The sequence below is a fragment of the Ammospiza nelsoni genome, chromosome 2 (genome assembly GCF_027579445.1).
Source record: "Ammospiza nelsoni isolate bAmmNel1 chromosome 2, bAmmNel1.pri, whole genome shotgun sequence".
NCBI lineage: Eukaryota > Metazoa > Chordata > Aves > Passeriformes > Passerellidae > Ammospiza > Ammospiza nelsoni.
The window spans coordinates 54668890-54681955 of record NC_080634.1 but is presented as its reverse complement, the minus strand read 5'-3'; the positions used below and the strand labels follow the sequence as shown (position 1 = coordinate 54681955).

The 13066-nt window shown below is 37.8% G+C and overlaps 1 protein-coding gene across 1 annotated transcript in view; it reads right to left on the bottom strand.

Moving 5' to 3' along the window:
- Nucleotides 1-13066, bottom strand: part of FREM2 (FRAS1 related extracellular matrix 2) — a 121483-nt gene that overhangs the window by 32851 nt on the left and 75566 nt on the right. The window contains exons 7-11 of the mRNA XM_059494017.1: nucleotides 6626-6775; nucleotides 4474-4683; nucleotides 4081-4278; nucleotides 1913-2077; nucleotides 1649-1831 (exon numbers count right to left, since the gene is read on the bottom strand). Coding sequence (XP_059350000.1) covers nucleotides 1649-1831; nucleotides 1913-2077; nucleotides 4081-4278; nucleotides 4474-4683; nucleotides 6626-6775 — 906 coding nt within the window. The remainder of the gene's footprint in view (nucleotides 1-1648; nucleotides 1832-1912; nucleotides 2078-4080; nucleotides 4279-4473; nucleotides 4684-6625; nucleotides 6776-13066) is intronic.

Below are 13066 nucleotides of genomic sequence, written 5' to 3'. Positions count from 1 at the left end.
CTAAAGGGACAGGCACAAAAAGCAGTAGTGCATTAAAGCTGAAATCTATATGGGAAATAAGGCACAATTAGGTGATAAAGACTGATCAGTGAAGCAAAATGTTAAGAAACACTTCCTCTCCAAAAGACCAGATGCCCTTTCTAAAGGATTTATTTTCTCCAACCAAAGTTATTTGGATCAATACAGAAATAATTCGGGAAAACTGGGAGAATTTTGCAATCCACAGTGAGTCTGATTAAGTGACCTAATGATGCTTCCAATGCCAAATGTTATTAAGCCAGGGAAATACTCTTTATGGTAATAAACATATGAACTCTCAGCTGAGTGACACCTAGGAATTTTACTGATTGTCAGTTTGCCACACTTCCTTCAGAAAGCCCAATTAATGATGTGGGTTTTGTACCTATGGCTGAATATGCAGGTTCCCTAAAGCCACAGGTATTCTGAAACTTGTGGGGAAATTCTGCACATCACAGACCTTTCTCAAAGGCCTGGGGGCAGAGGCTGAGAGCCTCTTGCCCTGCAATAATAGGTTTCCCCTGAAAACCTTGTTCCCATGTGCTGCTGGTGCACAGCAGGGAGAATGTAAGCAAGACAGTGCCTACTGGTAATGTGCATATAGGATAAGTTTCAGCTGACACTACAAGTTCCTGTGGTTTTCAGGGGGAAAGAGCAAAACTCTAAAATGCAGGAGTGAAGTGACTGGAATTAGCAAGCTCTGGGTTGATGATTTTCTTGTGGCCAACAAATTGCCTCTTCAGATCTCACTAGTGGGAAATGCCACTGCTGTGGAATTTGAAGATACAGCGCAATGTTGTTGCTGGATGTTCAAAGCTAAGTCATGTATTTCAGCTGGACTAAATGCCAAAATAGTTTATCCAAAACTATGAAAACACTCCAGCAATGAATGATTAACCTTAAAACACAGAGCACTATCATGTATTATCATAAACTTTAAAAGAAAAAAAAATCATAACGCCATAAACTGCATTAGTCATTGCCTAAAGCAGGTAGGTGGGCCATTAATGGAAAGAAGTTTATCAGCTAAGAAATTTCTCATTCTGTTGTACAACTTCTCTCCTCATTCATTAGTAGTGTGGAGCAGAAGGCAGCGAATTCAGAAATACAGAAGGAAAGCTTTATTATTCAGAACATAGAAAAATAAAAAGAAATATACATTAATTCCTACATACAGCAAATCCCATTATCTTAATGAATTGCTCAAGAAACAACCACACAATCATATCCTATAAGCAGATGTTTCTTCAGAGTAATATTATTACACTCTGCAAATATAACTAAGGTTTAAGTCCCACATCTTCCACAATTTCTTGAGCTACAGATGTTTTCAAAGGAGTACAGATATTTTCAAAGGAGTACAGATATTTTCAAAGGAGTACAGATGTTTTCAAAGAAGACATTTGTAAATATCTTCACTGATAATTGGTATACCAACAGCAATTGGCTGTTTTATACCACAGGGAATGGGGTATTCCTCTTCAAATTTAGTTTGTCCACACTGAATAGGAAAATGCATTTTGGGATGTGGTTGCAAAGCATTCCAATTGCAAAGTTATTTTATTTTTCAAAAATTATGTTAGAGTCATGAATAAAAACAAACAGCTTGATCTGATAAGTATGATCCTACCTTCTGATATAGGGTGATAGTCTTCTCCAGAAGTAGCAGATCCATCCTTTGTATGAACTCTCACAACGGAAACTTTAGAAGTGTCTCCCAGACGAAGCACTGGGATTTTCACAATTGCTACTTGCCTTGTGTCCTTCGGTTCACTCACACTAAATTTGGTCTCACCAAACTTAATGATAGCCTCTGTCATTAGAAGATAAAAAAGGGGTTTTAGAGCATGCAAATGGGCTTCCAAAAGCCAGTAAAAATAAGCTATTCTCTTACTGTCTGCGTCATCCCGAATCTTTATCAGTGTCTCGTTTTGCTCGCCAATAGAGGCACCAAAGGAAGAGTCACTTCTTGGAGTGCCAAGAACCAGGCGTAGTTCTTCCTCCTCCTCATGGAAAGTGTCATCCATAAGCACCAGTGTGCAAGGCTTCTCAGTTTCACCTGCAATCATTCTGAAGGTAGTTATCAGGCAGAACTTAGGTGTTCTTTGCTCCAATACAGCACTTCTCTCCAAGGCACCTGAATCCTGCTGGCCAAGGCATCCACCTTGACACCATACAAGTTAACGAGCAATGACAGCAGTGAAAGCAGAATTAGCAATCATTACCTTTCTATGGAAACTCATTAAAGTGGAATCCCCCATTTTTGGACTTCTGTAAGACAAGTTTCTATTTGGTATGTCCACTTTACATGTATTAGTCCTTTTGTTTTACCTAAGAAGAAAATGCTCCTTCTCAGTGATTTCTTCTATAGAGTCCACTTAAAAAACTAAATACTCGCATAAGGAAACAGAATAATAAAACCTTTCTAATGGTAATAGTAATTACTAATTGCCATTACTAATACTAATGGCAATTTTGTCCTGAAGTTTTATATTTCAAGTCTCTTTTGATTGGACACTCTTCAACTGTTTGGACCTTCACTTATATTATTCTGTTTGACTTTAAAGTCTTTTGAACTTCCACTGATTCCAAGTGACAGTGAATGTTGCCTTTAAAATGCTTTGGAGTATCAAACCTTTCAATTTTGCACTCACAAATTAATGTGCCCTGACTTCCTGACTTACTAGATGTTCAGAAAATTGAACATCTTTTCTTATGTCTTTTACACAAGCAGCAAGACCTCTGAATAGCATTCAGTATCTGGCACCCAGCATGACTTGGTGGGCTTTTCCTCATGGGACTGACTCCTACATCCCAGACAAAAGGAAGAGTACAGCAGGAGAGAGGTGAGGTCAATTTACTGTATTTTTTCATCATTACACATGCAAATAAGATCAAGGCTCTTCAAGATGAAGAACCAGACCAGGATGCTGACTGTGTTAATTTTCTGAGTTTGCCTTTTCCTCTCACTATAGAAAATCAATTATCCCTTAAGGAGAAAGAAGAATGCAAAATACTTATACTGCTTATTGTTACATGGAAACTGTAATGAAACTGCTGCATATTAAACATGCCTAAGAAGCTTATGGAGTAAAAATATAATTCTAGTAGACTTGTTTGTTACTTGTCTTTGCAGAGAAGTGGTAGGGCAACACTCAAAAAAGTCACTTCTAAGTGGCCCGGATCCATTAATTCTTACTAGCTGGACTCTTTCCTGGTTGCACAGAAGCAATGACAAAGGTCTAGAGTACAAGACAGCATGAAAAGTTGAGGCCAGCCCTAAATAAAGACAGAGTGAACAACTCACTTTTTCAAGTGATACATGTCTACAGAAATACAAAGGTTGTAATTTCTGTGATAAGGATATACCAAGGATTTAACGCTGAGGACAGAACTAGTTTAAGACTTGTAAAAAATATCACATGCGTGTAAACCTCAAAGGCTAGAAGACCAAACTGCCTTCTGCACATGTAGAAAGAGTTAGGCAATATTCTTTCAACATAGTAACATTTGATTTATTTGCATTTCATCTCTGATGAAATGTGGGATATTAAGAACCTGATATTTGTGGGCGGTCTTAGGAAAGCCTTGGTGGGAGAAAAAAAATTCAAATAGGAATTAGGAAGCTATATACCTGTTGAAAGATCTATTGCTCATTTCAGTGCACGTCAAATGTATTTGCCAGAAATCTGCTTAACAAAGAGCAGAACTTCTGAAGTTTCCTTTCTGACAGCAGATCTGTGCTTCTACTGTGCTATGCCAAACCTGCTTTTGCTATCAAAAAGATTCTGGCACTCAGGCTGAACCTAAGTGAAGATATACTCTTTTGGTTTTTAGTGATTATTGCTGTAAGTCAGAAGTGAAGAAAATAAAAGCAACATCATCCCATTGTGCATGAAATAAACCTAAACCTTTGTTTTCCAGAGAGATCTTTTTGGCACTACTTTATGAGAAGACACAATTAAAACACAACAAAATAAAACAAACAAAGCAAAGTAAAGCAAAGCAAAACAAAATAAAACATGGTGACTAAAGGCTTCTAAAATACAATCAAGAACTTACCAGGAAGGAATGTGATGATGGAACTGTCAGTATTAGGGCGTTCTTCGAAGTCCATCATAACCTGAGCTGAAGCTTGCCTTGTATAGCATCTCACAGTGGATGTGTATCGGATATCCCCACTCCTATATATCATGGCAGAAACCTGCCCATCATTTTCATTGGCTACATACACAGATGCCTTAAACTGCATCTTTGGCACTGGGCAGAAAAACATAGAGAAAGCACATGTAAGGTATAACTGCAGAAGCGATCATATCTTCCCTCCATCATTTCACATTTATTTATGCCACACTGCACCAGATATAGAATACAAACGGCCAGATAGCAAACGACTTAACACATCATCTCCAAAATATGAAAAAGTAAAAAAAAAAAAAAAAAAAAATTCCTCACAATCAGACACTGAGTCATTAATGAAGATGGTGGTCTTGCTGGGTTCTCCAAGGGCAGCATTCATGGGCATCCTTAGCACAAGCTCAAACTTCTCTGTTCCTTCCAACACCGGCTGTCCAAGATCATCCAGAATTATCACACGAAATGTCTGCATATTGACTCCAGGGAAAAAATCCAGGTTACGACTGATGCCTACATAATCTACTCCAGCTACCAAAGGAAAAGACATAAAAATAGCATTACATGTAATCAAAAATAAAAATATCTATAATTAGGCAGTTAAGTGTAGGTAAATATTTTTCCTTTATAACTTTAGTATTTGCCAAATTCTGGCATTCATGTAAAGCAAAACTATCTTTTGGTATTTAAGTTGGACTACACAATAGAGTAAGTCAATATTTACTAACTTTTTGTTTAATGATGATTTGAGTCACAAACTGAGGCTGATTCTGTTCTGTTGTAAACCAACAGTTTTTCCAGAAAAACTAATGAAATTTGCTTGAAGTGAGAAATGAAAGTAAGCAAAAAGCTTTGAGAGAGACTCTGGAGATGAAGCAAAGTCTTTTTGAAAGAAATTTCATACTATTTTGTAACAAAGATGGAAGTTTTAAGAATAATGTAAAAAGGAAAGGAGACAAGGCCAGTGAGCTGACTGGGGGAAGAACTGTTGTTCAGAGGAGTTGTGCAAAACAAAATGAATGGAAAACAAACAAGTCAAATTCTTATCAGAACGTAACAGGTGAGGTCTGCCACCTTACTCTTAAAGGAAGATTGATCTGGGTTTGTTTTCTTTTAAGCAAATCAAACCAATCCATAACACATCAATGAGAAGAAGGCAAACAAAACAAGATAGCGACTAAAACATGACACTGTCATGGAACCAAGGCATTAAAGGTATCCAGGACTTTAGGAAAGGACTTAGTTTTAACAGTAGTTTTTGGGGAGAATAAAGAGCAGAGCTCTTGAAACAAAGCTTTGGGGGAAACACCTAAATTGAAATGGAAATCAGGTTTGGAATTCAGTGAATTTGACAAAATTTGATCAGATTGAAGGCCGTCATCAGACGGGGACTTGCCTAAAAGCTCTGTTGTACTCCCCTCGAGTTAAGCCTCTAAGGCAGGAGTGCAGGACTGAGAGCTCAGAGCAGTAGATAAACTGCTGTACTGTGTAAGGCAAAGAACCAGGTTCATAGTTTTACAGGCAGCCAGCCATGTCAGAGCTTTCATGCTGTGACCAACAGACTAGAGAGCTCAAGAACTGAGACATTCCCAGCTTTTAATCCTAGAGGACCTGGCACAATGAATGAAGATCCTTACTGTAAAGAAAGATATTTTTTACCAGAAATAAAATAACTTAAATATTCAAGATTTGATAAAGACATCAGATCATAAAAGCAAGTTCAGAACTGAAGGAATCATGTATTTTTTCAGACCTAATAATTTTCTTTTTCATAAGAAAAATACATCTATGTTATGTATATTGTGTTGTGCATACACCATACATAATATATTATGTTTAGATATTTCTGAAATAACAGTAAAGTTAGACTCAGGATAAGCATCTAAGGAAGATAATTGTTCTGCTGCCTTTATATGAATATCCTAGTTTAAACATTATGAAATGCTTTGTGAAAAAAATAGAGTGTGCTAACACTTGATTCTGCCAACAAAGGTTCTGTAAAAGCATCCAAGAAACACACAGCTGAAGCAATCCTGGTAATAATTTCTCATTGCCTATAGTAATTGCCATAGGTAATAATTTCATTGCCTACAGTAATTGCCATAGGTAATAATTTCTCATTGCCTACAGCATGCTGCCAGTGATTGTAATTGTGCCCAGAGTATGCTCTTGAGGCAGCAATCAACCGCCTTTGTAGCAGTCTTTATATGAAGATTTAAAGGCATTTCTCTTTGTGCTATACTTCACAGCAGCTCTTACTCCTGCTTCTCTGAAATTCTGTAACCACCAAATTTGCTCTGAGAAGAAGAGATCTGCTAATAGCAAGACTCATACCATTTCCATTTTATGTGGTTGAAACTGTACCCAGACCCACTGAACCAGCACTTGTGAGATGTGCCAGCACGTGCCAGCAGTGTGTAGCAGCATGTGCAGAGTGGCAGCAGTGTGAAGTGGGAGGGAAGCAATAACTCACCCTCTGCAGTTACGGGCTCAGACTTGCGCGACCGCACCGTGACAGAGGCGGCTTTGGACAGATCGGTTCCAGCCCTCCAGACACGCACCTCAATGTAGCCAGCACTCTCATCAACATAGTACTCATCATTTCCAAAGTAGAATGCTGGTTCTGGTGAAAGAGGAATAATGTCCACAAACGCTTCTTTACCTTACACTGAAGTTAACAATAGACCATAAAATCCGCCTTAAACAGTGGAAAGCACTTTGCTCATCTCAGTAAGTGAAATAAAGCTTCTTTTTTCAATTCTTCTAGCTATTTTTGGCTTCTTTTCAAGTATTGGTTTGTATGGTTTCAGACAGCAATTGTTATATCAGCACTGTGCTCTTTTTCTTGCCTCCTAAATTTTCAACTTTTTGTGTCAGCTAATATGAATCTGCGTACAAAACCAAACGTGGTATCTCATTAAACTTGTTTTAGTTGAGTCCTGTGCACAAGCCAGAAAATTCCTTGCATTTTTCACTTTGGTGCAAACATATGAAGGTGAGATAACGAAACTTTAACTTGAATGTTCTCACAGATTCCTGTTGCTAAAACCAGACTGGAACATGACATGTAACTGGAGCTGCTCTTGGTAATGTTTTCCAGCTAACTAAAGGCTCAAATACCTAATTTTAGTTCTCCCACATCTAGCATTTAAAACAAAATCAATCTTATTTCATGTAAACTGAAATGTGAACAGGCTTTATCTTAATACTAAAGCTCCACAGTTCATAAGAAAGAAGAACAAAAAGCAAAGGAGATTAAGAGCTATTCCACTTAACAGACACATTGTTTGGCTTCATCTTTTCCTCCCTTTTACAGTTTTCCTACCCACAGTAATTTCACAATGTAAAGAGCCTTAAAAACATAACCCAGCTTCATCCTGGATGTATATCATCTCCTCTTTTCTATCCTTTCCATTACGGTTTCAAACATGCAAGATTACCCATGCACAGCCAATGCCTCAGCTTTTCCCACTGCAGAAATCACAGCTAGCACAGAAAGACCTGCCCAAGTTCTCCTTGCATTTCATCACAAATTTCTTATGCTGTCTTGTGAGAATTAATCAGCATCATGAGGCTACAGTATCACAAATGTGTTTGAAACATCATGCAGCATACAGCCAACTAGAATTCAGTAGGCAAAGATCACAGCAATTGCTCAGTGTTCTATGAGCAGCAAAAAAAGAAATCCTTGAATATTCCTCATCAATGAAAAACTGCAGCTGCCTCCCTACTTATCTGCTTAAACTGAAATCATGCAACAAATTAATGGAACTGAATGTATTTACTGAGAAATGGTGCAGATTCATAGACCTGTTTGAGCATTATCAGTCATCAACCTTTGCAGGATGAAAGACAAACTTGGAAGAAATCTAACTTTAGAAAATGAAAACATTGTCAGTTCCAATTTATTTTTTTTTTTTAATTCAAGAGTATGTGTATTTCAAGATGAGTGTATTTGTGTGCACAGGCAGACATACATCGATTTTACTTTATTGGTCCATAGAGGCTGGCTTGTCAGTAGCTGTTTTTATGCTTGGAACTGCGGAGCTCTTATCTGAAACATTTTTAATGGGTGAACAGGATACACCCTCTACCTTTTGTGTAACTACTATTAACTTTTATGAGAGTTCTTACAGGGATACTGAAGCACTAGATATTAGATCTGCAAAGCAATGTGTAATTTCAGACATAAAATGTTCTTCTAAACTCTTAAGATGGACAAAGACTTTCTCAGCCTCTAGCCAATAAAAATACAGAATACCTACTAAGACCAAATGGTTGTTAACGTGCCAATAGTTAGATAAAGGCAGTTAAAAAATTATCAATTCTAATATACGTCATTTTTTAAACAGGTATGCTTAGGGTTCAGCATAACACTTTCCAAGCCTAATCTTGTTCTTTTGTCCCAATGGTTCCGGAACTTGATCTGGACTTGGCTGCACCTCATTTTAAGTACTTCAGTGAGAGGTACTCACATGGAGCCTGCTTGCTCTCAGTTTGCAAGGACAAAGATAGCCACTGCAGGTTTCCCAGCACAATGAGCATACAGGAGGACAGGTGGAATGGCTCACTCACTACAACCTGAAAAATCTGAGCAGGTGTGGAAGCATTCCCTTCTACTTACTGGCTGCATAGGGAACTTACATGATCTGCCTTAAACTAGATGGAAGGCATAAAATAAAATACTGTTTGTTTCTTACAGCATTATCCCAACACTTGCTTTACTGCTGCTGAAGGAGAATCCTCACATATTATTCATTCCTGTAGTCACAGCCAAACAAAAAAAATATATAAACCCTCAGCTAGCTTGCCTTGTATTTCAGAGTGAGTTTTTCACACTTTTTGAGGTATGTATGTTCAATGAAAGACACATTCTGCATGGTTACCCATCCTAGGAAACAAATCCTTACAAATGTTTTCTAAATTCATTTCCTGTAAGCTGTGTTAGTAGCTCCCCAGGGGAAGGAGCAAAGCCAAGCTCCTAACAGGGAAAGCATTGTCTGTCTCAGGTCATGTCTGGAAAACACTCTGCTCAATGACTGCAGGCTCACTTACAGCAGACCTTTAATCTAGTAATCACTCTGAAGAGAGACTACTGCAAATTTAATGGTTCCTCTTAGAGAAATAAGAGGAAGTGTTCTAAGGGTTTTTTTGTTCAGACCCACAGACTTCGCTGGCATGAAGTTACAATAATCAGAGGAGAAAGGTTAGGAGCTTTAGTCCCAGGTTTCTTGGCACAGAAATGAAAACGTTGCCTTGTCCTTGTACTTAGAGAGTCAGAGACGTATCTCAACTACAGCACTTGTCAGTCATCAAGCAGGAAAACAAACACACGTCTCATGTTGTTAGGAACACATCTAACTTTGAAGGAACATCGTCAAATCAATGCGATAGCACAAAAATGCTTATTTTCAAAGAGGTTTTACCTTTTAAAATTATATCTTATAAACTGCTTTAGGGAGGCATTGCAAAAGAGTAGGTTTTTTATAAAGAAATCCTTTTGGCAGTATATTTAGGACAAACACAAAAGAACAACCTCTTTCATGCTGACACCTTGATAAGGCTTAAAACTAAAGTGAATTTCAGTGACACATGCTGCCAGTGATGCACACACACACACACACACATAAATATACACATATATATATATACGCTCATATATATATATATATATATATGCTCAGGAGGAAAGAAATAATAGAAGAAGACATACATGGCACTCCAGCATATTCAGATACTGGAACAAGGAGAAGCAGTCTTTACAAATGAACTTATGGTTTATCTTTTCTAGGGTTAAGACTATTTATTCCTAAAAGCTTTTGCCTTCTTTCCCTGAACAGTATGAACAAGGCTATGATGTGAACATTATGAGTTGCCAGAGCCAGCAGCACTCTGCTGTGGTAATGCAGAAGGTGCAAACCAGGCTTTGCAAGCCTACAAGCCTGTTCTGGTACAGTCTGGACATGCCAGGGCCATGCTGAACCCAAAGTAAGGAGCCCTGATGGCTGTCACAGCTGATTAACTTGGGCACAAAACCAGATAAACATGGCCAGATTTGGCTGTACCTGACCTGGCTCATACTCAGGCAACACGTCCATTTCTAGACAATGGCTACCTGCATTTCAGGATCAAAGCTGGCATTAAAGGACTGATGTGATGAGTCTCTAACAATGTCACAAACATGAAGTGTGTGAGTTGTAGGTAGACTAGTTAAGAACGAGAGTTCATTAAACATAAGAAGGCATGAGTGCTTATTTACTGTTTCATAGCAGTAAAGGTCGCCTTCTGAAATCTCTCTCATATATGCGTGTTAATAGTAGCAAAAGAAATGCCCAGAGAAATCATCCATTACAAAAGCTTTATATTAAAACAATATCAAAGAGGACTTTAAATCTGAAACTAGGTAGCACCATTCTGCAGCTATTTACACACACTTGAAACTATGCAAGCAACTGAGCTTGCATTTAGCACAATGAATTTAATTTGCCAAGTCATTTATTTTCATTGAATGCTGTAGAAGCAGGGGTCAAGATTACAGTCAAAGCTCAATTCTATAGCAGGTACCTATTGTGCAAATGCCAATAGCTTTTTATTTGATGTGGTCAAAACAGATTATTTTCAAATTCATATGTTGCAATCTTAACAGCTTTCATCTTCTTAGTAGTGTTGTCATAACTTTTGCAATCAAAAAGTAAATTCCTTTCAGAATAAAAATTGCTAGTTTCAGCCAAATTACCACAGACATTATCTTAAGCAAATAATGCCTTCTTTTCTATTTGTCTCAATAGACCATTTCTGTCTATTGACTTAAAGAGGTTTTTAAAAACAATTCTGCAAATCTTGTAACAGGTAATAGGATGGATTCAAATTAACACCATCTTCACCAAACACACTTTGATTTTGTAATGGAATTGCCATTTCTTTTTTAGTTCACAATGCCTGTGCCATACATTGATTACATTGGCTCATCACTTAATTACTCTCATTTTATGCAACTTAAACTAGTAATTTCAGTAGACTAACATGGTGTGAAGCAGCAACTGCTATGAACAACATTATATATGATTCCCATTTAATTAATTTATGATACACACTAATTTAACATTACACTTTATATTTTAACTCACCCTTTATGTTAAAGTGCATCCATGCTTCAGTTTCTCTAGACACAGTAGCATCACAAGCAGCACCTGCCTGGCAGGCTTGGAGTCCACATTTAAACTCTCTGCTACATCAATAAGCAAAACTCAAATGTGAGCAAAGTAGCATGCTAAAGGAGCAGACTACAGCTCTAGCTGCAAGAGTGTGGATGGCAGTGAGATGGCTACAGAGATATCCCATCTCTGGTCACCTGTACCTTCCTTCTTGACAGCCTGCAGGAACAGTTTGTAGCCTGGAGAACAGAGCTAATTCTGATTTTGCTTAATGTCAGGCTGCTGATAATAAATGGTGCAGTAACAGCTTGATGAGCTACAAAACATTCCTGAACAATGGAGAACAAAGATACTTGAGTGTATGAGGACAAGCTGTGGCTCAACTTGTAGAAGATGTGTGCCTTTAAAGTAAAAATTAATTTTTCAACAACTAGTCGGTTGTTATGTAAAAGACAGTAATGAGCACTCTTAAATTGTCTCCCAGCTGCAAATGGCACCTTAGTAGAAAGGATAATGTGTGCAGTTCACTTTAATAAGTGACCTTCCCTTGAAGCAATTAATTTACCTTTGATGGTTTACTAAGAAACATTGCTACCTTTCTGAAACACCAAATTCACATATCAGTGAACTAACATATACCTGAAAATATTTATTAGTATAGTAATATTGTTATGATTCTCCACACCCTTCAGGGTATAACCTACAGGCCTTGATATCACTGGAACTACAACACATTTTGGAGGAGTTTTTCCTATGTTCAGTCTGAAGACGGGGCCAGATTTTTCCTACTGTAAGTACATCAAGCTCCAATCACTTGTGTAAACCATTCCATAATGCAGATAATTGCCTCATTTACCAATGGAAATAAAAATATAAAGACTAACAGATGAAGAAACAGACACTGGAATCTGGGGACACACCCAACCATGATTATATTGCCTGCAGCAACCATCTGAATTTCACATACCTTTCTTCTACTGGCTATACCTCCCACAGAGCATGAAACCAACTCAGAATCTTCTACATGCTCTATTTCTAAAATTAATTAGATTACATTTATATAGCAAGCCTGGGAAATGGGATTGGTAACAAATTCTCAACAAACTGATGAAACAGAGGCAGACAGATAAGTGGAAAGTCTTGGCAGTAGCACTTAAATATACCACACACAGGGTTTTTCACAAAGAGGCCAAGCTTGAAGGTGCTTACAGTCAGTGATTCAAACATCAGGTAAAAAAATGAAGGCTACAACAGAAATTATATGAGAAGTTCAGCAACATTTTAGAAATCAGGTAGAGATACAGTATGCAGCCAGGTAAAGATATAGTATGCAGCCATTTCTGCTGAGCTGACTTTGGATTTTTCCACTCTTACTATTCAGTCACAATGCTGGTTATGTTGAGTTTGCTTAACCAGTGGACACAATTTCTTATAGGCTTTTCTGCTCACATACAATCAGAACATATTTAGCTCACTGAGGCTGTAGAAGAAAAGCATGCAAGATATCCATTAACCAGAGCTACTATTGAGGATGGGATTTGGCAGTGAAGACAGAGCAGAAGTGAAAACAGCGCAACAGCCAAACTTAGATCACAAAAGCAGAGCTCTCACACAAGAAAATATGCTCTGCTGTATGTTAAAACTTCTTGTGTACTGTCTCTTGGACTTTTGATCCCATTTGTGTGAGAGAGAGAAGAGTGTCCTGACAGTGAAGACAGATAGTAACTGAGTTAATATTTTAAAAATTTACATGTTTAAAA